Source organism: Neodiprion fabricii, chromosome 1 (genome assembly GCF_021155785.1).
Source record: "Neodiprion fabricii isolate iyNeoFabr1 chromosome 1, iyNeoFabr1.1, whole genome shotgun sequence".
NCBI classification, from domain to species: Eukaryota; Metazoa; Arthropoda; class Insecta; order Hymenoptera; family Diprionidae; genus Neodiprion; species Neodiprion fabricii.
In genome coordinates this window covers 1,599,829-1,625,070 of record NC_060239.1, presented here as the reverse complement: position 1 = coordinate 1,625,070, position 25,242 = coordinate 1,599,829, and the positions used below count along the sequence as shown (strand labels likewise).

The 25,242-nt window shown below is 39.7% G+C and overlaps 2 protein-coding genes across 3 annotated transcripts in view; one reads left to right on the top strand and one right to left on the bottom strand.

The window, feature by feature from the left end:
• Positions 1–12,489: 12,489 nt before the first annotated feature.
• Positions 12,490–16,645, top strand: LOC124179722 (synaptic vesicle glycoprotein 2C-like). Of its 2 annotated transcripts, none has more exons than XM_046564414.1 (10): positions 12,490–12,643; positions 14,222–14,281; positions 14,354–14,515; positions 14,607–14,769; positions 14,906–15,027; positions 15,088–15,326; positions 15,471–15,652; positions 15,721–16,049; positions 16,136–16,423; positions 16,554–16,645. In XM_046564414.1, exons 1-10 carry the CDS (start codon positions 12,541–12,543, stop codon positions 16,640–16,642), a joined length of 1,737 nt encoding a protein of 578 aa, XP_046420370.1. In that variant the 5' UTR covers positions 12,490–12,540; the 3' UTR covers positions 16,643–16,645. The 2 variants fall into 2 exon arrangements, with proteins under 2 accessions (XP_046420370.1, XP_046420381.1); XM_046564425.1 differs by lacking the exon at positions 12,490–12,643 and adding an exon at positions 13,837–14,003.
• A 1,274-nt stretch (positions 16,646–17,919) lies between these two features.
• The window catches only part of LOC124179714 (mothers against decapentaplegic homolog 2), a 38,263-nt gene continuing 30,940 nt past the window's right edge, over positions 17,920–25,242 (bottom strand). Inside the window, exons 4-5 of the mRNA XM_046564402.1 lie at positions 23,654–23,854; positions 17,920–23,433 (exon numbers count right to left, since the gene is read on the bottom strand). Coding sequence (XP_046420358.1) covers positions 23,054–23,433; positions 23,654–23,854 — 581 coding nt within the window. The 3' untranslated portion in view covers positions 17,920–23,053. The remainder of the gene's footprint in view (positions 23,434–23,653; positions 23,855–25,242) is intronic.

Here is a 25,242-nt window from a genome sequence, read left to right as displayed (position 1 = left end):
TCTGAGTTCCTGGTGGTCCAATTGGTCAGGTAAGGGTCATTAGAATCGAATCTGAGACCAAAAATTTTTTGGTCGAAAAATGAAAAAAAAGTAAGGCTAACCCCTTTGCATTTTTGGCGAAAATTTTCGCGATTTTGAAAAGTGCAGGAATAAATTCTTCCTGGCACTATTTCGACGTAATTTTGCGAGAGAAATCGATTGGGCGCAGTCTCAATACGCTGCGATCAACGCATCGAAAGTGAGAGCCAAAAAACGAGAACCTGAGTTTTCGACATTTTTCAGCAGGTGCTTTTTCCTTCGTAACTTCTCTCCTGTTGATCCCACGCTCTTTTTGCTGTGTTTTCTGAGTTCCTGGTGGTCCAATTGGTCAGGTAAGGGTCATTAGAATCGAATCTGAGACCAAAAATTTTTTGGTCGAAAAATGAAAAAAAAGTAAGGCTAACCCCTTTGCATTTTTGGCGAAAATTTTCGCGATTTTGAAAAGTGCAGGAATAAATTCTTCCTGGCACTATTTCGACGTAATCTTGCGAGAGAAATCGATTGGGCGCAGTCCCAATACGCTGCGATCAACGCATCGAAAGTTAGAGCCAAAAAACGAGAACCTGAGTTTTCGACATTTTTCAGCAGGTGCTTTTTCCTTCGTAACTTCTCTCCTGTTGATCCCACGCTCTTTATGCTGTGTTTTCTGAGTTCCTGGTGGTCCAATTGGTCAGGTAAGGGTCATTAGAATCGAATCTGAGACCAAAAATTTTTTGGTCGAAAAATGAAAAAAAAGTAAGGCTAACCCCTTTGCATTTTTGGCGAAAATTTTCGCGATTTTGAAAAAAGCAGGAATAAATTCTTCCTGGCACTATTTCGACGTAATTTTGCGAGAGAAATCGATTGGGCGCAGTCCCAATACGCTGCGATCAACGCATCGAAAGTGAGAGCCAAAAAACGAGAACCTGAGTTTTCGACATTTTTCAGCAGGTGCTTTTTCCTTCGTAACTTCTCTCCTGTTGATCCCACGCTCTTTTTGCTGTGTTTTCTGAGTTCCTGGTGGTCCAATTGGTCAGGTAAGGGTCATTAGAATCGAATCTGAGACCAAAAATTTTTTGGTCGAAAAATGAAAAAAAAGTAAGGCTAACCCCTTTGCATTTTTGGCGAAAATTTTCGCGATTTTGAAAAGTGCAGGAATAAATTCTTCCTGGCACTATTTCGACGTAATCTTGCGAGAGAAATCGATTGGGCGCAGTCCCAATACGCTGCGATCAACGCATCGAAAGTTAGAGCCAAAAAACGAGAACCTGAGTTTTCGACATTTTTCAGCAGGTGCTTTTTCCTTCGTAACTTCTCTCCTGTTGATCCCACGCTCTTTATGCTGTGTTTTCTGAGTTCCTGGTGGTCCAATTGGTCAGGTAAGGGTCATTAGAATCGAATCTGAGACCAAAAATTTTTTGGTCGAAAAATGAAAAAAAAGTAAGGCTAACCCCTTTGCATTTTTGGCGAAAATTTTCGCGATTTTGAAAAAAGCAGGAATAAATTCTTCCTGGCACTATTTCGACGTAATTTTGCGAGAGAAATCGATTGGGCGCAGTCCCAATACGCTGCGATCAACGCATCGAAAGTGAGAGCCAAAAAACGAGAACCTGAGTTTTCGACATTTTTCAGCAGGTGCTTTTTCCTTCGTAACTTCTCTCCTGTTGATCCCACGCTCTTTTTGCTGTGTTTTCTGAGTTCCTGGTGGTCCAATTGGTCAGGTAAGGGTCATTAGAATCGAATCTGAGACCAAAAATTTTTTGGTCGAAAAATGAAAAAAAAGTAAGGCTAACCCCTTTGCATTTTTGGCGAAAATTTTCGCGATTTTGAAAAGTGCAGGTATAAATTCTTCCTGGCACTATTTCGACGTAATTTTGCGAGAGAAATCGATGGGGCGCAGTCCCAATACGCTGCGATCAACGCATCGAAAGTTAGAGCCAAAAAACGAGAACCTGAGTTTTCGACATTTTTCAGCAGGTGCTTTTTCCTTCGTAACTTCTCTCCTGTTGATCCCACGCTCTTTATGCTGTGTTTTCTGGGTTCCTGGTGGTCCAATTGGTCAGGTAAGGGTCATTAGGATCGAATCTGAGACCAAAAATTTTTTGGTCGAAAAATGAAAAAAAAGTAAGGCTAACCCCTTTGCATTTTTGGCGAAAATTTTCGCGATTTTGAAAAGTGCAGGAATAAATTCTTCCTGGCACTATTTCGACGTAATTTTGCGAGAGAAATCGATTAGGCGCAGTCTCAATACGCTGCGATCAACGCATCGAAAGTGAGAGCCAAAAAACGAGAACCTGAGTTTTCGACATTTTTCAGCAGGTGCTTTTTCCTTCGTAACTTCTCTCCTGTTGATCCCACGCTCTTTTTGCTGTGTTTTCTGAGTTCCTGGTGGTCCAATTGGTCAGGTAAGGGTCATTAGAATCGAATCTGAGACCAAAAATTTTTTGGTCGAAAAATGAAAAAAAAGTAAGGCTAACCCCTTTGCATTTTTGGCGAAAATTTTCGCGATTTTGAAAAGTGCAGGAATAAATTCTTCCTGGCACTATTTCGACGTAATCTTGCGAGAGAAATCGATTGGGCGCAGTCCCAATACGCTGCGATCAACGCATCGAAAGTTAGAGCCAAAAAACGAGAACCTGAGTTTTCGACATTTTTCAGCAGGTGCTTTTTCCTTCGTAACTTCTCTCCTGTTGATCCCACGCTCTTTATGCTGTGTTTTCTGAGTTCCTGGTGGTCCAATTGGTCAGGTAAGGGTCATTAGAATCGAATCTGAGACCAAAAATTTTTTGGTCGAAAAATGAAAAAAAAGTAAGGCTAACCCCTTTGCATTTTTGGCGAAAATTTTCGCGATTTTGAAAAAAGCAGGAATAAATTCTTCCTGGCACTATTTCGACGTAATTTTGCGAGAGAAATCGATTGGGCGCAGTCCCAATACGCTGCGATCAACGCATCGAAAGTGAGAGCCAAAAAACGAGAACCTGAGTTTTCGACATTTTTCAGCAGGTGCTTTTTCCTTCGTAACTTCTCTCCTGTTGATCCCACGCTCTTTTTGCTGTGTTTTCTGAGTTCCTGGTGGTCCAATTGGTCAGGTAAGGGTCATTAGAATCGAATCTGAGACCAAAAATTTTTTGGTCGAAAAATGAAAAAAAAGTAAGGCTAACCCCTTTGCATTTTTGGCGAAAATTTTCGCGATTTTGAAAAGTGCAGGAATATATTCCTCCTGGCACTATTTCGACGTAATTTTGCGAGAGAAATCGATTGGGCGCAGTCCCAATACGCTGCGATCAACGCATCGAAAGTTAGAGCCAAAAAACGAGAACCTGAGTTTTCGACATTTTTCAGCAGGTGCTTTTTCCTTCGTAACTTCTCTCCTGTTGATCCCACGCTCTTTTTGCTGTGTTTTCTGAGTTCCTGGTGGTCCAATTGGTCAGGTAAGGGTCATTAGAATCGAATCTGAGACCAAAAATTTTTTGGTCGAAAAATGAAAAAAAAGTAAGGCTAACCCCTTTGCATTTTTGGCGAAAATTTTCGCGATTTTGAAAAGTGCAGGAATAAATTCTTCCTGGCACTATTTCGACGTAATTTTGCGAGAGAAATCGATTGGGCGCAGTCCCAATACGCTGCGATCAACGCATCGAAAGTTAGAGCCAAAAAACGAGAACCTGAGTTTTCGACATTTTTCAGCAGGTGCTTTTTCCTTCGTAACTTCTCTCCTGTTGATCCCACGCTCTTTTTGCTGTGTTTTCTGAGTTCCTGGTGGTCCAATTGGTCAGGTAAGGGTCATTAGAATCGAATCTGAGACCAAAAATTTTTTGGTCGAAAAATGAAAAAAAAAGTAAGGCTAACCCCTTTGCATTTTTGGCGAAAATTTTCGCGATTTTGAAAAGTGCAGGAATATATTCTTCCTGGCACTATTTCGACGTAATTTTGCGAGAGAAATCGATTGGGCGCAGTCCCAATACGCTGCGATCAACGCATCGAAAGTTAGAGCCAAAAAACGAGAACCTGAGTTTTCGACATTTTTCAGCAGGTGCTTTTTCCTTCGTAACTTCTCTCCTGTTGATCCCACGCTCTTTTTGCTGTGTTTTCTGAGTTCCTGGTGGTCCAATTGGTCAGGTAAGGGTCATTAGAATCGAATCTGAGACCAAAAATTTTTTGGTCGAAAAATGAAAAAAAAGTAAGGCTAACCCTTTGCATTTTTGGCGAAAATTTTCGCGATTTTGAAAAGTGCAGGAATAAATTCTTCCTGGCACTATTTCGACGTAATTTTGCGAGAGAAATCGATTGGGCGCAGTCCCAATACGCTGCGATCAACGCATCGAAAGTTAGAGCCAAAAAACGAGAACCTGAGTTTTCGACATTTTTCAGCAGGTGCTTTTTCCTTCGTAACTTCTCTCCTGTTGATCCCACGCTCTTTTTGCTGTGTTTTCTGAGTTCCTGGTGGTCCAATTGGTCAGGTAAGGGTCATTAGAATCGAATCTGAGACCAAAAATTTTTTGGTCGAAAAATGAAAAAAAAGTAAGGCTAACCCCTTTGCATTTTTGGCGAAAATTTTCGCGATTTTGAAAAGTGCAGGAATAAATTCTTCCTGGCACTATTTCGACGTAATTTTGCGAGAGAAATCGATTGGGCGCAGTCCCAATACGCTGCGATCAACGCATCGAAAGTTAGAGCCAAAAAACGAGAACCTGAGTTTTCGACATTTTTCAGCAGGTGCTTTTTCCTTCGTAACTTCTCTCCTGTTGATCCCACGCTCTTTTTGCTGTGTTTTCTGAGTTCCTGGTGGTCCAATTGGTCAGGTAAGGGTCATTAGAATCGAATCTGAGACCAAGAATTTTTTGGTCGAAAAATGAAAAAAAAGTAAGGCTAACCCCTTTGCATTTTTGGCGAAAATTTTCGCGATTTTGAAAAGTGCAGGAATAAATTCTTCCTGGCACTATTTCGACGTAATTTTGCGAGAGAAATCGATTGGGCGCAGTCCCAATACGCTGCGATCAACGCATCGAAAGTTAGAGCCAAAAAACGAGAACCTGAGTTTTCGACATTTTTCAGCAGGTGCTTTTTCCTTCGTAACTTCTCTCCTGTTGATCCCACGCTCTTTTTGCTGTGTTTTCTGAGTTCCTGGTGGTCCAATTGGTCAGGTAAGGGTCATTAGAATCGAATCTGAGACCAAAAATTTTTTGGTCGAAAAATGAAAAAAAAGTAAGGCTAACCCCTTTGCATTTTTGGCGAAAATATTCGCGATTTTGAAAAGTGCAGGAATAAATTCTTCCTGGCACTATTTCGACGTAATTTTGCGAGAGAAATCGATTGGGCGCAGTCCCAATACGCTGCGATCAACGCATCGAAAGTTAGAGCCAAAAAACGAGAACCTGAGTTTTCGACATTTTTCAGCAGGTGCTTTTTCCTTCGTAACTTCTCTCCTGTTGATCCCACGCTCTTTTTGCTGTGTTTTCTGAGTTCCTGGTGGTCCAATTGGTCAGGTAAGGGTCATTAGAATCGAATCTGAGACCAAAAATTTTTTGGTCGAAAAATGAAAAAAAAAGTAAGGCTAACCCCTTTGCATTTTTGGCGAAAATTTTCGCGATTTTGAAAAGTGCAGGAATATATTCTTCCTGGCACTATTTCGACGTAATTTTGCGAGAGAAATCGATTGGGCGCAGTCCCAATACGCTGCGATCAACGCATCGAAAGTTAGAGCCAAAAAACGAGAACCTGAGTTTTCGACATTTTTCAGCAGGTGCTTTTTCCTTCGTAACTTCTCTCCTGTTGATCCCACGCTCTTTTTGCTGTGTTTTCTGAGTTCCTGGTGGTCCAATTGGTCAGGTAAGGGTCATTAGAATCGAATCTGAGACCAAGAATTTTTTGGTCGAAAAATGAAAAAAAAGTAAGGCTAACCCCTTTGCATTTTTGGCGAAAATTTTCGCGATTTTGAAAAGTGCAGGAATAAATTCTTCCTGGCACTATTTCGACGTAATTTTGCGAGAGAAATCGATTGGGCGCAGTCCCAATACGCTGCGATCAACGCATCGAAAGTTAGAGCCAAAAAACGAGAACCTGAGTTTTCGACATTTTTCAGCAGGTGCTTTTTCCTTCGTAACTTCTCTCCTGTTGATCCCACGCTCTTTTTGCTGTGTTTTCTGAGTTCCTGGTGGTCCAATTGGTCAGGTAAGGGTCATTAGAATCGAATCTGAGACCAAAAATTTTTTGGTCGAAAAATGAAAAAAAAGTAAGGCTAACCCCTTTGCATTTTTGGCGAAAATATTCGCGATTTTGAAAAGTGCAGGAATAAATTCTTCCTGGCACTATTTCGACGTAATTTTGCGAGAGAAATCGATTGGGCGCAGTCCCAATACGCTGCGATCAACGCATCGAAAGTTAGAGCCAAAAAACGAGAACCTGAGTTTTCGACATTTTTCAGCAGGTGCTTTTTCCTTCGTAACTTCTCTCCTGTTGATCCCACGCTCTTTTTGCTGTGTTTTCTGAGTTCCTGGTGGTCCAATTGGTCAGGTAAGGGTCATTAGAATCGAATCTGAGACCAAAAATTTTTTGGTCGAAAAATGAAAAAAAAAGTAAGGCTAACCCCTTTGCATTTTTGGCGAAAATTTTCGCGATTTTGAAAAGTGCAGGAATATATTCTTCCTGGCACTATTTCGACGTAATTTTGCGAGAGAAATCGATTGGGCGCAGTCCCAATACGCTGCGATCAACGCATCGAAAGTTAGAGCCAAAAAACGAGAACCTGAGTTTTCGACATTTTTCAGCAGGTGCTTTTTCCTTCGTAACTTCTCTCCTGTTGATCCCACGCTCTTTTTGCTGTGTTTTCTGAGTTCCTGGTGGTCCAATTGGTCAGGTAAGGGTCATTAGAATCGAATCTGAGACCAAGAATTTTTTGGTCGAAAAATGAAAAAAAAGTAAGGCTAACCCCTTTGCATTTTTGGCGAAAATTTTCGCGATTTTGAAAAGTGCAGGAATAAATTCTTCCTGGCACTATTTCGACGTAATTTTGCGAGAGAAATCGATTGGGCGCAGTCCCAATACGCTGCGATCAACGCATCGAAAGTTAGAGCCAAAAAACGAGAACCTGAGTTTTCGACATTTTTCAGCAGGTGCTTTTTCCTTCGTAACTTCTCTCCTGTTGATCCCACGCTCTTTTTGCTGTGTTTTCTGAGTTCCTGGTGGTCCAATTGGTCAGGTAAGGGTCATTAGAATCGAATCTGAGACCAAAAATTTTTTGGTCGAAAAATGAAAAAAAAGTAAGGCTAACCCCTTTGCATTTTTGGCGAAAATATTCGCGATTTTGAAAAGTGCAGGAATAAATTCTTCCTGGCACTATTTCGACGTAATTTTGCGAGAGAAATCGATTGGGCGCAGTCCCAATACGCTGCGATCAACGCATCGAAAGTTAGAGCCAAAAAACGAGAACCTGAGTTTTCGACATTTTTCAGCAGGTGCTTTTTCCTTCGTAACTTCTCTCCTGTTGATCCCACGCTCTTTTTGCTGTGTTTTCTGAGTTCCTGGTGGTCCAATTGGTCAGGTAAGGGTCATTAGAATCGAATCTGAGACCAAAAATTTTTTGGTCGAAAAATGAAAAAAAAAGTAAGGCTAACCCCTTTGCATTTTTGGCGAAAATTTTCGCGATTTTGAAAAGTGCAGGAATATATTCTTCCTGGCACTATTTCGACGTAATTTTGCGAGAGAAATCGATTGGGCGCAGTCCCAATACGCTGCGATCAACGCATCGAAAGTTAGAGCCAAAAAACGAGAACCTGAGTTTTCGACATTTTTCAGCAGGTGCTTTTTCCTTCGTAACTTCTCTCCTGTTGATCCCACGCTCTTTTTGCTGTGTTTTCTGAGTTCCTGGTGGTCCAATTGGTCAGGTAAGGGTCATTAGAATCGAATCTGAGACCAAAAATTTTTTGGTCGAAAAATGAAAAAAAAGTAAGGCTAACCCCTTTGCATTTTTGGCGAAAATTTTCGCGATTTTGAAAAGTGCAGGAATAAATTCTTCCTGGCACTATTTCGACGTAATTTTGCGAGAGAAATCGATTGGGCGCAGTCCCAATACGCTGCGATCAACGCATCGAAAGTTAGAGCCAAAAAACGAGAACCTGAGTTTTCGACATTTTTCAGCAGGTGCTTTTTCCTTCGTAACTTCTCTCCTGTTGATCCCACGCTCTTTTTGCTGTGTTTTCTGAGTTCCAGGTGGTCCAATTGGTCAGGTAAGGGTCATTAGAATCGAATCTGAGACCAAGAATTTTTTGGTCGAAAAATGAAAAAAAAGTAAGGCTAACCCCTTTGCATTTTTGGCGAAAATTTTCGCGATTTTGAAAAGTGCAGGAATAAATTCTTCCTGGCACTATTTCGACGTGATTTTGCAAGATAAATCGATTGGGCGCAGTCCCAATACGCTGCGATCAACGCATCGAAAGTTAGAGCCAAAAAACGAGAACCTGAGTTTTCGACATTTTTCAGCAGGTGCTTTTTCCTTCGTAACTTCTCTCCTGTTGATCCCACGCTCTTTTTGCTGTGTTTTCTGAGTTCCTGGTGGTCCAATTGGTCAGGTAAGGGTCATTAGAATCGAATCTGAGACCAAAAATTTTTTGGTCGAAAAATGAAAAAAAAGTAAGGCTAACCCCTTTGCATTTTTGGCGAAAATTTTCGCGATTTTGAAAAGTGCAGGAATAAATTCTTCCTGGCACTATTTCGACGTAATTTTGCGAGAGAAATCGATTGGGCGCAGTCCCAATACGCTGCGATCAACGCATCGAAAGTTAGAGCCAAAAAACGAGAACCTGAGTTTTCGACATTTTTCAGCAGGTGCTTTTTCCTTCGTAACTTCTCTCCTGTTGATCCCACGCTCTTTATGCTGTGTTTTCTGAGTTCCTGGTGGTCCAATTGGTCAGGTAAGGGTCATTAGAATCGAATCTGAGACCAAAAATTTTTTGGTCGAAAAATGAAAAAAAAGTAAGGCTAACCCCTTTGCATTTTTGGCGAAAATTTTCGCGATTTTGAAAAGTGCAGGAATAAATTCTTCCTGGCACTATTTCGACGTAATTTTGCGAGAGAAATCGATTGGGCGCAGTCCCAATACGCTGCGATCAACGCATCGAAAGTTAGAGCCAAAAAACGAGAACCTGAGTTTTCGACATTTTTCAGCAGGTGCTTTTTCCTTCGTAACTTCTCTCCTGTTGATCCCACGCTCTTTTTGCTGTGTTTTCTGAGTTCCTGGTGGTCCAATTGGTCAGGTAAGGGTCATTAGAATCGAATCTGAGACCAAAAATTTTTTGGTCGAAAAATGAAAAAAAAGTAAGGCTAACCCCTTTGCATTTTTGGCGAAAATTTTCGCGATTTTGAAAAGTGCAGGAATAAATTCTTCCTGGCACTATTTCGACGTAATTTTGCGAGAGAAATCGATTGGGCGCAGTCCCAATACGCTGCGATCAACGCATCGAAAGTTAGAGCCAAAAAACGAGAACCTGAGTTTTCGACATTTTTCAGCAGGTGCTTTTTCTCTCGCCATTTCTCTTCCGTTAGTCCTACGCTCGGTCACTTGAATCGAATCTGAGGCCAAAATTTCTCCATTTCTCGTCCTCTCGTTGACACTGTCGCCAAGCCCAAGCGTACCTCTGTCAATCACCTTTCACCCTCACGACCAAGACATCATATATGCAGTGGAAAATGTTGTTATTAGACAAAGCTTAGCTGGGTATTGCTGCAGACGGATCGATAGGCTACCAATCGGTCGGTGAACGAACCTAATCCGACGACGACCGCACCTTCAGCAAGCATCGGCAACTATTTCGCGCACGATAGTCAAATCTAACGTTGTTCACGATCGAGCGCGCTAATCGCGCTGCATAATCTTCTTAAACGGCCGCAGAGGTGTGCAAGTGGGGCAGCCTTGAGGAATTTCGATCCCCGGCAATACGACAAACTCATCTTCTCGCCAGACCATAATACTAGCAATTTTTGTTTTCGTGACAAAACTATATATATTTTAACATTTAAAAAACATATGCGATCAAGTGCGATGCATCTTTATACATAGGTATATCAGAAGCCCATGAACAGCCAGGTAAATGAATCAAGTAAAATACATATCGCTATTTCATGTCATATTCACTGAATATATTTCTGATATTTACATTTGCAACGCAAAATACATCCATTTCTTAATCGGAGACATGGTTGCATGTATGTCATATGTGTCTCATATACATTATTCTGTCATATTTACTGAATATAACGTTCACGCATGTCCAATGCACACTCCATTATACTGTATACCTTTCACATTACGCAATATGATTATTTAGGGCTACATACATTCCACTTGTTTTTATTTTACGAACAATATGTGTCACATATAATATCCCTCCTGTGCAAAAATGCTTTATGGCTTCACGTGCTGAAAAGAGAAGAAATAAAACGAAACATTTAGTCTCATGAGTATCGACTTTCAACAGAAATCAATTTTTCATCACAACGTTTTACATATATATTAAATATTCTCAACAAACCTTGGACGTGTTGAAAATTGTTGCGCTGGATTGTTATACGCACGATGTCCGTATGCTCCGTGCAGAGGCGTTTGTCTAGCTCAATTTACATTCTATATCCGTTCTTGAATGATATGTAATGTTTGCCCACTAATGTGCAGACGACAATATAACACACATACTGGGTGTATCTGCTGACCGGCCAAGGGACTGCCTGCAACCAGACCAACTGGATCAAACCAAGTAGATTATTCCATTAACGAGTGTCAGGTGGAGTCATAATATATGCTGGTAATTAATAATGCAGCTATGCGAGGTATTAAAATATATGTACATGCAAATTTCGTTTATTCTTGTGCATCAGCTGGACGATGTTACGGAACAACTTTTCCGTAATTTAAATAAGATGTATAAATAAATAAAGCGATCATTACCCTGGCGAATGATGTCTATTATATATCTATTTATTATACATATTTGTAGTATTAAAATTTTGTTGATCCGTTAACAATGTACCGAAGGATAGTTAGATAGTTGAATAACTCTATCAAATTTAAATCGTTACGACAAATATTTCAAAAGCAATCATCTTTGCAGTGAGAAACGGCATACGAAAGAAAAAACAAACCGGCATTCAATCAACAGCAAGCGATCGTATCAATTAATTAAAAGAATTTTCCATTGGCGAATCCTTTGCGCTCGACGGTTAATCCCCTTATTAAATATCTCTCGAACGCACCTACCGGTGATCGTATGCACGTGTTACTGCGTTTACATATGCATACATCGTATAGCTATAGCTGCAAACAATATTGGTAAAAGTCATTTGTCGGGGAGAGATAGATGCAGAATCGACGAAGTAATTACAGGCTCGAACTGTGACGAGGCATCAGGCACCCGGCAAGATTCAACGTTGTCGGATTTTCCGGAAGCTTTGTCGAGTTGAAGTTTCTCCAACGAATTTCAATATTCACTAGAAACACACGGAATTTCTAATTCGCAATTTCGGGAGATCAGGGACCTTCGTCTCAATCAATAATTCTCACAAGACTTTTTCGAGAGGTTACAGTTTACACCTGCGGTTAATTAGTGATAGAAATCATATCGACATGGGGATTATACTTTGGGGGTCTCGTATTTTTTCCCCCCAGTCAGGGGATGGTGCGCCGAGTATAACGGCCGAGGCAAATACTCCGCTAATAAGTTACAACGAGAGCAAGGAAACTCCGCATATTTTCTACCAGTCGACTCGTCACGCAGAAAGCAATGAGGTACGTATTATTTTTACCGTTGTTTAAAGTGATATTTCACACAGGTTATTTTTTGCCGTTAAATTTAACAGGCTAACAACCTTTCGTTGTTAGGTGAAAATGGTATGAAAAACATTTCGAGATCCTCCTCTTACAGGCGTTTCAGTAAACCGTCCGACATGTGCAGCGGAAATTCGTTACGTCTTCATTTCCGTCCAGGTGGATAGGAATTGAATATTCCTGAACAATCGCATTCAGTGGTTTCAGACACCTGTTGACTGCCCGTCATCACTTGTATCAAACACTCATCCAGCATAATGGCAATTGTGTCATATTATTCCATCGATTCAATCGATTTTACTACGTATTAGGCACTGCGCCTTCTGACGTATTAACGCGCACGCATGACGTGCAGTCCCGTAGTACGAGTGGATAATTACCAAAGATAATTGAAATTTGAATAAAATAAAGTAAATTTTAGATTATCGAAATTTCGCCTTCGATTACTGCACACAGAAGTCGAAGGTGCATACAACAATTTGCCGCTAATCAAAGGTGAGGTTTGTTTGATCAGTGGGGCTGGGAAGGGGGGCGGTTGAGGAGCCGGAGGAACGGCATTGAAGAATTCTGCTGCGCATGACATAATAATTTTTAACCGATGTTGACCGGGGCCGCAAACGTTTATCAGTCTCGTGTTCCCGGCGCAGAAAGCATCGACGAATAACGACAGAAGCTGGCGGTTATCTCAACCCCAACGGATTCGATCGGCGATGGACGATCCAAGGGTGAACGGAAAACGCTGGTCCCCGTCAAAAATCGCCATCGGCAATTTTACCGCGGGTCTGGAACCGCAGCCACAGCTCTACACGATCGGTGAGTCACGAATAAAAAAATAAATAGGTGCAAGAAATTGGCAACTTCACTTGGAACGTCGCTGACAACGAGTCCAGCGAACAGAGTTGCAAAAATCGCGGTCAGCGGATCGAACCGCCGATTTTGCAACCCCGGCATTATTTACTTGTTGCGTTTCAAGTTTGTTATGCGTGTCCGAACGAGTTCGTTTGACCAACTGCAGCGATCGGTAGCTGTAGGAAAGTTTCCAACGGTAGTAGCGCTATCTTATATTTCGTGAGAAAATTGGCTAACGCATACAGACGTAGGAGGTAAGCACATTTGCATACAGCTGCAGCCCCCGCTCATGAAGAAAAGTATCTATGCACAAACGATTTACCCACTGCATCGTATAGGTATGTGAATGTGGTACGTTCTAGAACTCGCACAGCGTTGTTTAACGAGACGAGGCGAAATTCTACGTGACGAGCCGATGAATGGAATAAAACTCCTATAATCAACGTCAAGTCTTCTTTATCTCAAGTATATGGTGATAAGCTTAAAGTATCGCTGCCGTTTCTCGTTAGTCGGAAAATCGTGGAAAAAAACTTGGACAGTGATAACAAATATTTCAAAGGTTGAGAAATGTCGACGCTTTCATTACGAATACAGCGATTGATTCGAGCAATAGTGAGAAAGAATTTATAGAATTCCCGATTCCGAATTTTAATCAAACGACCAAAATCTTTAACAACGACGCGAATAATGCCGAGAGTTGTTGTTGTTATCAACTATTCGCAATCAGTTACAAACCGTGTTCTCCAACTTCGTTATGTCGACTCGAAAGTTCACAATCGGCAATAGTCGCGGCTTTTCCCAACTTCATCCTTCAGGTTCCTCGGAAAGCAATTTTCACGTGTCGGGCAATTAGCGAAATTGTAAAACATAGAGCGACGCGAGTGACGACTCGAACGTCATTATCCCCTTTTTTCTCAAACGGATAAACGCAGTTTGACAGCTGCAGCTTGCGCTGCATGCGCAGCATGGATCATTGTTCCGGAAACCACGCCGCTGCGTCTTGACGATCCGTGCGTTACACACTCGTGAAAAGTGGGAATAGCTAGATAATTACTTACCGTTGGCAAAATCGAAGACAAGATGAATCGAGCCGCATTCGTCACGGTATCTCATCCACCTCTGGAGCACACATGTCCGCATCTGTTATTTATCAGTGCTGCATTCATGATAATGGACGGCGTGTTATAAATTTCGTTGCACTCGCGAGCGGAGCTTCAGTCTCTTAATCGTGAGCATCTCCAACGCAGCATGTCGGGAACTTGTCTCTTCCCTAAAAGTCTCGTCACAATGGACACGGAAGAAAAATGGCACATCTGTTACACTGGTTAACCAAAACTTGGATTAGTTTACAATATAATTTTGCACTGATCCCCAAAAATTGGACCGCTTAAAAAGTTCTAATAAGATGATTTGATTCGACCGTTTATTGAAGCGAATCGTGCGCTTCCTGCGCTCAAAAATTTGACCGCATTTCACAGAAATACAATTCCAACAGCCCATTCAAAACTATTGTGCGTAATGGAGTTTTATTAATTGTTTTAGAAAAATCGGAAAGGCCGAAGGATGAATCTGTAGAATTCGACAGGGCGATTACACTATGTGGTAAGCACGATCAGCCATTAAAGTTGGTCACATTATGGTCCGGATCTAAATTAGTTACTATGATTGATCTAGGATACGGAAAATATCACTACGAGCTCGTCCTTCTCTGCGGCTTGATCTTCATGTCAGCTGGGTTTCAGAATGGTCTGAATGCCTACATACTGCCATCAGCAGCATGCGACCTCCAATTGTCATCGGAGGAAAAGGGACTGCTTAACGTAGCTTTTTTGGCCGGTGAGAGTTTCGTCTTTCGTTTTCATCGCCGAAATTTACCAAGCCTCCATTCGTTGAAAGAAAAAATACACGTATTCGCCTGTCATTCCAGGTGGAACTTCGAGCGCTATGCTGTGGGGTATCATCGCCGACGTATTTGGCAGGAAGAATATTTTGCTGGGCACTTTAATCGCCGATGGAACCATCACCATCATATCAAGCCTCTCGCAGAGCTTTCAAACTCTTTTTGTCTTCCGATTTCTCAACGGCTTCGTGTGAGTTTCTATAAGCAGTAAATATAGCTGAATGATTTCTGAATGTGGTAGATTATTATTATTATTATTATTATTATGGTACAATTGAAAAATTATACGGTAATTCACCTGCATGTATCGATGTTACTTCCCCCAGTATTGGCGCACCTGGATGTCTCGTATTTTCATACCTGGGTGAATTCCACGCGGAGAAACAACGCGCGAAAAGCATATGCTACGTCGGTTTCTTCTTCACTTTGGCTTGGCTGGTGCTTCCAGGTGCGAATAAGCGATTCGACAACGTATAAAAACCAGAATTAAACAAAATTCTTCCTGCAGGATTGGCTTGGGCGATAATACCGATGACCTTCGAGCTTCGAATCAACGGTCTGCAGTTCAATTCCTGGCGATTGTTCGTCGCCCTTGTCGGTATCCCGACCGTAATCAGCGGCATTCTGCTTATACGATTCCCGGAGAGTCCAAAGTTCCTAGTTTCCCAAGGGAAGTCTAAGGAAGCCTTGAAAATTCTGCGTGGTATATTCGTTGCGAATACTAGTCACAGCATTCACGATTATCCGGTTAGTTTGTCGCCACCTCACGTTGACACTTCCAGTGCAGACGCAATACTTGTACAAATGTCGAAATAATCGATCATTTCGGTGTGAGCCAAGTTTATCGAATTGAAGCTGTTGTTTTTTTTTTTTTTTTTTTGTAATCTCCAGGTGAAAACACTCCTGGCTAACGATACGGCGATCGTGAACGAGGAAGCCAGCATCGAGAAGAGCATATTCGGCATTACCCAACTTCTGCAAAGCATCTGGAAGCAGATTTGCTACCTCTTCACGCCTCCGCTCCTCAAGTACGCGGTTCTCTTCTCGATCATGCTCTTCGCCAACATGTTCGGGTAAGCATTTATTGGCGATCGGGGAAAATGCACTTGCTGACCTTGAGCTTGAATCACCCGCAATGCAGGTACTACGGCCTTGGTCTGTGGCTGCCGGAGCTGTTCAACCGCTTCGAGACGTACTACAAGCTGCACCCGAACACGACCGTGACCGTCTGCGAATTGGCCACCTTCTCGGTCCCGGCAAATCCGTTGGCCGAAGCGATAACCCAGACGCAAAACGTCATCCTCGTAGGAAACAGCACCGCCTCGGACGACATCCTTAAGGGAATCCCCTGCAGCGGGACCATCGACGAGCAGGTCTTCGTCAACACGTTGACGGTGAACGCGGTGAGCCTCCTGGGTAACGTGGCTTCCGGCTACCTCGCCGATCGCCTTGGCCGACGAACGATGCCAGGTAAGGACGTCTGGGATCGAATGATCGTATCCTTGTCTCTCGAGTCCTGGAATTAGATCATTCATGGGATCGATCGTTCCCTTCAGTTGGCACGATGGTGTTCGCCGGTGTCTTCGGCTGCTCGATATACTTCCTCAGATCGGCATCCCAGAACCTGATCGTCGCCTGCCTCTTCTCGACTTTCATAGCGACTGGTAACACGGTCCTGAACAGCGTGATCGTTGACATTTTTCCGACGCACGTCAGCGCGATGGCTATTTGTTTGGCTACGTTGTCGGGAAGAATCGGCGCCATCGCCAGCAATCTCCTCTTCGGTTTACTCCTCGACATTAACTGCGGTGTCCCGATATTCCTCGTTGGGGGTGTAGTCATATGTAAGTAAAATTTCCCCAAACTTACTCTCGCGATTAAGCAATAATACAACCTTCGTCACATACCTGCGCATGTTAATTTTTTAAAATTTTTCATTTCACGGCATCGAGGAAATTCGCTGTTTCGTTTCAGTTGGCGGACTGTTGGGCTTTCTTATACCGAACAAAGGAGTAATAACGGATAAATATTGTGACAATAATATGGCCGTTGCATCGGCCTAGTTGCAAAGCCGAACCGACGCAGCGCGGTTATAAATGAAAATAAGTAAAAGCATTGCGGAAAAAATTTGAAGACGTAGAAGAAATTCTTGAATTTTCAATTTGGTACACCGACGGGATGAGCGATCCCTTGACTAGGTACATCGACAGGCGAAAGAACACACGAAACATTTGATATCGTGGAGGTTTAAGCGGAAGGGTTGCGGAAATGGAGAACGAAAGTAAGTAAAAGAAGAGAAGAGAGAATGCAGTCTTATATGTAGGTACACCAACCCGGATCGGTGAAAGATTCATTACCGCCTGACGGATAAGGAATTGTAAATAGTTTAAGCTAGTTCAGGTATTAGAAAACCTAAAGTTTAACAAATAATTCTCAACGTTCCTGTACGATTGTACGTAGGTATGTATAATTATTTCATTATTTTCTTGAAAGTTGACTCGTTGCGCATTAGAAAAGAATTAGAGCTAAACGATAAACGAGAGAAAGAAAATTTATACATAGGTACATGTGTAATGTTTTGATTTCATATATTTTTCGTAAAAATGAAATATAGTATAAGGTTTCCCCTCGAGCTTTTGATACACATCATCACTTTAAATTGCATATTGAATAATTAAGCTATATTATTCACTTGAAATTGAATACAGTGATATTTAAAATGTTAGGTATACAATTATTTATTCGGGAGATACCTGTACTGTTATTATTAATATTAACATTATTATCGTTATTGCATTATTATTGTTATTATTCTCATTTTAAATCTTATTATATTCTTAATATTGTTACGAACAATCTTACTTATATTATTAATATTATTATTATTATCATTACTACTACTATTATTATTAATGAAATCATTACTAAATGTTGAATATATATTTATAATATATACAAATAAGTATAATATATATATATATATAATATAGATGCCTATTCGCGTGTGTGTATACATATTATATATATGTATATCGATAGGTATATGTACAATATATACAATAAATTTTCGATTATACCGTCAACGGACTGTATACATATGTATATGTATCATACGTATATTTAGTATCGCATGAGTGGAATATAATAATCTTTTTTCCATGTCCTTCTTCTCGCCTGTGAATTTTAATTTTTCTTTCGGCTATCTATGCTTCAAACCCCCCCCCCCCCCATCTATTAATCCTTGGAAGGAATACGTATCATCCGATTACGCATTCCACATCCTGCCGCCTCGAGATTTCAACGCACACAGTGAAAATGCCCGGAACGGGTATATAAAAGGTGTTAAGCACGTAGTATTTATTTTTCTACATTGCAGCATCTTCGCAAGTGATCAATTTCACCGATCCGCTTTATTACTACAAGCTTCTGTCTCTATCTACGTATATACATAAACCGTAGAACCGAATTTATCACGTACATCGATGTATCTAGTGCCGTAATATGCGCCGATAGAAAAGAAACAATTAAAAACTTGAAAATTAAAAAACAATAACATTATCCTCGCCCTCACATCAATTTACTGCATGTAATGAAAGATAAGTAAGAAATTTCAAAATCGATTTGCGAGTACAGAATAAATATCTATAAGAAATTTTGCAAGAGGGGCAATGTGAATAAAAAAAAAAAAATTTTAAATCATCAAAAATTAATTGCACTCGTAGGTAGGAAACTTCAAGTTTTCTTTTTATACTTGTAAGAAAAGGGAAACAGGAAGAAGAAAAGAACGAGGTCTTTCCCTACGCGTCAGACTAAAAATATATCTCATATGACGGAGTGAAAGGTGACAAAATGGAAAGAAAAAGAGGGTTCATATCGATTTCTCTTTTCAAACATGCATTAATTTACAATATAATGTACGTACATAGATTGTTTAAATATATATACATATTTATATTGTTTAAATATATATATATATATATATTGTATGGGTATGTGTATGCATGTATATTGGTATATACACATACGAATATACATACAATGTACATCGGGATATAATAGAACTGATGATCCAATTTTGCGGTCGATATAAAATAATAATAATTACAATAATATAGGTCTCGAATCCGAATGAATCGTTGTCATCTTGGTTGTTGCTGAAAGTTCAAAAATGTCCAACTATCTGCATGTATTATCATTATGATTACTATCATCATCATCATTATTATTACTACGTTCGTTTGATATTAATATTGACCTGAACGCGAGTCAAAATTTTAACACACCAGCCTTATTTACTTTCCTTCTCTCAATCGTCAGTTTCATTATTACACGGGATTTGTAATTTTCAAATTTGGATAACCGACACAGCGCTGCGCACGAGTTTTCCTCCCTTTCTTTTCAACGTTATTTTTCTGTACGATGTCGGTATTAAACAATAATAATTATTCTTAATATTACCATTGTTATCGCTAACATTACTTTTATCTTTCGTACATTCTTAAATTACATTGTTCAAGTATAAGAGTTTTATACATGGTACACCAAGAAAAATAGTTACGTAAAAACAAAAAAAGAAAGTTAGAAAAAGAATGAAAACGCTCATTAATATTATAACCGTTAACAACATCTGTATGTTACTGAATAACACGTAATATAGATGTTACTAATTATTATTGTTATCATCATCATCATCATCATCATCATCATCGTCGTTGTTGTTGTTGTAGTTATTATTATTATTTATATTATTTATATTATTATTATTATTTACTGTATATATATATATATACATAGGTCTATCAATTAATAGTGAACGCTATATAAAAGGCACTATGTTTCACAGACACGATCCCTAGGCTAAACTGAGAGCTCGTCTTTGTCCCTGTTCTAGTTTTCATTTTCGTCCTCGTTTGTCGATCTGCAGGTGAGCGTCTTTGTAGAGTAATCCATGTAATATGAAAATGAAAAAAAGGGAAGAGAAATCGAAAAAATAAAACGAACAATTTTATCTAAAATCGGAAACCAGTCGAGAATAAGAAACGTAAAAGTATTTTCACCGTGATGCGTAAAAACATACGAATCGTGCATCCGTTACGCGTATCGTGGTATAAATTTCTTACCCTAAACCATTAATCGTGTACAACGTACAATAATGTACACATTATATCAACCCTGTATCATAGGCCCTAAAATCTCTGTATCTATTCTCAAGACAGTCTGCATTACATGTACTATACCCACACAGGTGCGTTACATCCGTAAAAAATGTTATTACCGAAGCATATCTATGGAATTATCGTGTACATTCAAGTTCGGTTGGTTATTTGCTTCTTTAGTTTGTCACTTTTCCCTCCCTCTCTCCCCGACTGTTCAATAAACCTTCCATTTATGCAAAACACACGAGTTATCCACCATGTACTGTATATATATATTTATATAGCAGGATTTATTAAGCAGGATTTAATATCCGTATAGAAGAAGTCGGGATTTAGAAAATGTGTAAAAATTATTATCCAATGTACAGAAAATTCGTAAACGATCTTTATCGTTAATATTACTATCGTAGTTAGTAACAATAATAAAATTCGTATACATACACATATTATAATTTAACGGATACACGTTGTACGCATTGTATGTTCATACATACAGAAGATCGTGTGTCATGTTACATTAATAAAGGGGTATAATATGATAAGCAAGTATAAACTGTTACTCCTTCGTAATATTTTTACCCCTTTTATACTGTTCGCTGACGCAGTGTTCATGTAGCGTAAATTCTTTTCAATTTCGTATTTGTTTGCACGTTTTTTATATCTTATTATTTTTCAATAATATCCTTCCAATTTTACATCATTTATTTTGTATATTAATCATTTTAAGCATTGTTTCCATTTCGCTCTTATATTTTTATAGGCACAAATAGGTGTGTGTGTGTGTGTGTGTGATTGTACAAATGTTATTATTGACGGTAAGTTGTAAGTTTTTACATTGACACGCCCGTGCTTGTGTAACATAAACCGATTTATTATCTACTTCTGATAAATATTTGTACAAAAAATCGATCAATTTCGAGATTGAAAATCAATAACCTTTCGAGAAATTGAATAAAAGAAGAGCAAAAAAAGAGTTAAAAAAAAAAAGTAATCGTTTTCTGCAACAGTTAAAACTGATTCCAGCAATTTACAACACCTAACATATGATAAATACGTAAGTTAACTGAGTAACGGATGAATTCTATAGAAAAAAATACGAAACAATACGATCGAATTCAATTTTGTAATCAAAATTAATTGTGTTCAAGTTTCTTTTTCTTTTTCTCCAATGTTTTTCATCAGACGCTTCAACCTAGCTTCAACTTTTACAATTCGCGATAAAAGTGGTTGTTGCGATAACGAGGAAAAAAAATGTGTATATTTGAAACACCCTGCATCGCCATAAAGAAAAGAAAAAAAAAAAAAAACCTATTAAACGTGTTACCCTTTTGTCCTAAAATTTTCCATTTTCATATCTGCCTGTTATAATACAACAATACGATCCAAATAGTGTTTGCAATAATCGTAATTATTTTCACTCTCGCCACACGCGATTATAATACGTTGTGTACCCAAGTACTAAGTGTGCGTGTGCATCGTATACGACGTTCAATATCACAATACAGTGACTGCGTGCTTATCTACTTGTGCATATACTATTATATCGGTACGAGAAGAAAGAGAAAATAAGGATAAAGCAAAACATCGGTTATCAAATTACATCTACGACGCCGATGAAAGTCTGTTTACTGCGTACACTTCGTATAGACATACAATTTTCTAGACTGTCTACTAGATATAATATTAATAACGTGTACTCGTCGACACCAAACATTATACAAGGATGATCGGAGAGAAAGAGTTGAAAAAAAAAGAGAGAGAAGTGAGATAGAAAATCAGATTTGTCACAATTTAATTTTATACCGTATGTACGTATGTACGTGCGCGGGTATATTTAACGTTGACTAAAGAAATTCGGTTCTCCTTGCCAGCCGGAATTAAGATTCGAAACATCGGTGTGAAAATATAATATCAAACTAATTGTAATAACAATAATGATGACAACCGATAGTGGTAGTAATGAAAAGAAATGGGATGCACAAATGGCAATAGCAACAACAACATAAACAGTAATAATGATAATAGGAGTAACAATAGTAATAACAGCGGCGCAACAACAACAATAACAACAACCGGAAGAGACCGAAGAATAATTAAATAACACAAGCGTTTCAACTCATCGAATCGCACTTGGAATCGCATAAAACGGATCCCAATTTTATTACAATTTCGCTTACAGTCGGAAAGACGGAAAAAACAACGAGGAAAATAATGAATGATTTAATTGAATACGAACAAGGTGAAATTACAACTTTCAATTAATCGACATAAACCAATCGGTAGAAAAAGTATCCTCATGCCATTTCTGTTTCATACACTCTATAGTACATTGACAACCACGCGTAGAATGTGTTATTTTTAAATAAATCCAATTCATCCTATCGATAAACCATGTTGTTTTTATTTCAATTTTTTTTTTTAACTGTCAAAACTTGTATTAAAAAAAAGCTCTGGATTCTTTATTGATATAAAAAAAAATGTTTGTTTCGATTTGTTTTTAGCTACCGACATTCATACTTAAATAAATCATTGTCTACCTACATACATTTTTTACTACTGTCAATAATAACTGGATACCTTCCTACCAATGGGGTGAGAAGTGGAAAAAACAAAAAATACCAACTGTGACTACAGCGAACTGTAGAAAAGAGGAAAAAAAAAACACATGCGATCGTCGCAGAAATCGAAGAAAAAAAAGTACCAACAATTGATTTGCCAGCTTCGAGTTTTCTTCCAGCAACTCCAATATAATATACAATGTAAACATTATACATTTACGGTATATATTGTTGTAAATATTGCATCATGGACTAGCAATATCCATCTGAATATCATCTGCCACAAGTCTAATTCTTCTTTTCTTCCACATCGAATTACATACTTTGTACATATACTAAAAATATATACACGTACAATATACATATGATACACCGTGTGTATATATATATATATATATATATACGGGGATGTATCGGAGATATAATATGGTAAAAATAACGTGCGGACATCAACCGTAAGAATCGATCAAATTTTGTGTGTGTTCTATATAAAATCCGACGAAATAAAGAAGAGAAGAGAAGAGTAAAGTAAAAGGAAAAGGAGAATCCTAACTTTTTTTTTTTTTTTTTTTGAAAATAACACAAAACACAACTAACTCGCAGTTCCAAGTTGCATATTATTACTGTAGAAACGCACGGGTTTAGAGAATCTCCGTCCTCGTTCCGGATTTCCCCCCTCCGTTATCCATATCGGCGAAATTGATCTTGAACAAGATCGAGCGTGTCCGAGAAAATGTCGAAGGAAACGAACGTCGAGGGATCACCTGCACGGCGCAAGTAAAACCTCGAGCCAGCAGGGACACGAGGTGACCTCTTGCCTCGAGTACTTCGGTCCCCAGCCCTTGGCGAAGCTTATACGGACGGAGTTTACGTCAACGGGACCGCTGGTGAGTCCCTGGACGGCGGCGTTATTCGGTGAAGTCGACGACGACAAGGAGGTCGACGACTGCTGCTGGTGGTGATAGTGCCTGTGTACATTCTTTGCCCGGTCGAATATGTTCAGACAGAATCCAGGCGGCACCCTGTACACCAGCAAGGTTCTCGACTCCGGGTCGTCCAACGTCGGCGAGTTTACGAATATCGGATTCTCCGACCTGTTGTAGGCCCAAACGCCGTCGGACTCGTCGCTCAGCGTCAGACCTGCGGTTTGCGATAATTGCCAATTATGCGAAAGAATTATCGAGTGACCAATTGATGTTTTAGGAGTATGAAAAAAGAATATAAATAAAAGACTTTTCACTACCATTTTGATGCAAAATGGCGGGGAGCGAGACATCTTTGAAATTGCCTTTTTTTTTTAAACTTAATTTTCCACAATCCTAGAGTCGTGTTACCCCTTAAAAAGGCGGGGGATACTCACCGAGACCTATTTTGCTGCGAGTCCTCTGAATCGCCGGCGAAGTCGAGTGGTTCTCGGCAAGGGTCGCGAGGCAGAGGCCGTCTCCGTCAAGGAGGGAGTCGAACACGTTTACCGTCGACGGTTCGACGGGAAAGAGACGACCCACTCTACCGCCGAGTTCCCAGTAGGCCAGGGTGCACCATTCCCGCTGTCCCGATGCGTCTGAAACGATAAATTTGGAAACACCCTTGTGTGATTATCTTTAATTAAATAAGCTGTGAGGAAATTCTCTGTACGCCAAATAAATATAAATTATTTATTCATTTATTTTCATTTGCAATTCCACTAATTACTTTACACATGTATAACATACTCTTGCTATTATACTCGGTTTTTTTTTCTACCCGCGGATATAATAAATAATATACATATATATGTGTGTACGTATGTACAGAGACAAGACCTTGCAGATTTCGCGCACGCGGTTTATCGGTGAGAAAAAAATAAAATAAAAACACTTCGATACACGTAATGTAATAACAAGATGTTATATAGCGACGGCCGGCGTCGCGACGCCGCGTCGCCTTCTTGCATACCTTTGCAAATAAAAAAAAAAGTAAAAAAATAAGTAAAACTTTGCACGTCTGTAGGGGAGTCTGACGTTAATGTGTATTTTATTTTAAATGACATCATACGTTATTATACTCTTCCTTGCACGCGCTGTTTTGCGTTATTTTTAAGCATTATATGTACGCATACGTGGGAGCTAATATGTAATCCAATTGCATCCTGTGTGTATAATTACAAGTGATTTTTCGATGCTCAACGAAGCTTATATTAATTTCCAATCAATTCAATATTTATATTCAACGCTAATAAAACCGGGCATCGATTACACACACACGCGTATACCTACAACCTGTAGGGATAAGCACAGGGTATGCACGCGTACAGGTCGTGTGATAAATTTCTTTCTTCAAGGTAGGTAAATAATAAGCAGGTATAAGCGCAGCGTACGATGAGATATGAAAATTTTTATAAACTCACTCGCGTTTCGCGCAAGTAGCACGATCAGATAATCTGATATTACATACCTGTCCACCTTCTATACATACGTTTTATTGGTCATAATACGAAGAGTTTTATACGCCTGTGTGCGCGACGTGTGTATCGTATACATAACACAAAATATCGATAAATACGATTGACTCATTGCCGAATCAACGACTATACGTATATATAAATCGAAAATAAACCGGCTCAGCTTTTTATCGCCGCGCGAACGTTACACGCCAATGAAAAGTTTTTATCATTTACTTATAGCTAACGAGTATAAGAAAAAGTGTGCAGTTGGTGATCGTGATTGTGAAAGAGACGAGAGTTCGATCTCGAGTAAAGGCGGAACAAAAATACGCGTTGGCCAGACAATGGGATCACGACGTTACGGGTGTACTGCGTTATCGCGAAGATGCGAGGGGTGGGCGAAATTCCTTGGGGATGAAGCACCTGTTGCTCCCTCTTAAAATGGACCCGCGTTCCGCATCCCCTCGTCGAGGTTTATTACGAGATTTCCCCCATCCATCAAAACTTGGGCGGAAGAGAATTGTCGC

Coding starts and splice junctions, on each gene's coding strand:
- LOC124179722 (XM_046564414.1), top strand. CDS start 12,541: ATGGACGATCCAAGGGTGAACGGAAAACGCTGGTCCCCGTCAAAAATC. Junction 15,028..15,087: donor GGCTTGGCTGGTGCTTCCAG/GTGCGAATAAGC, acceptor TTCTTCCTGCAG/GATTGGCTTGGGCGATAATA. Junction 16,424..16,553: donor CGTTGGGGGTGTAGTCATAT/GTAAGTAAAATT, acceptor GTTTCGTTTCAG/TTGGCGGACTGTTGGGCTTT.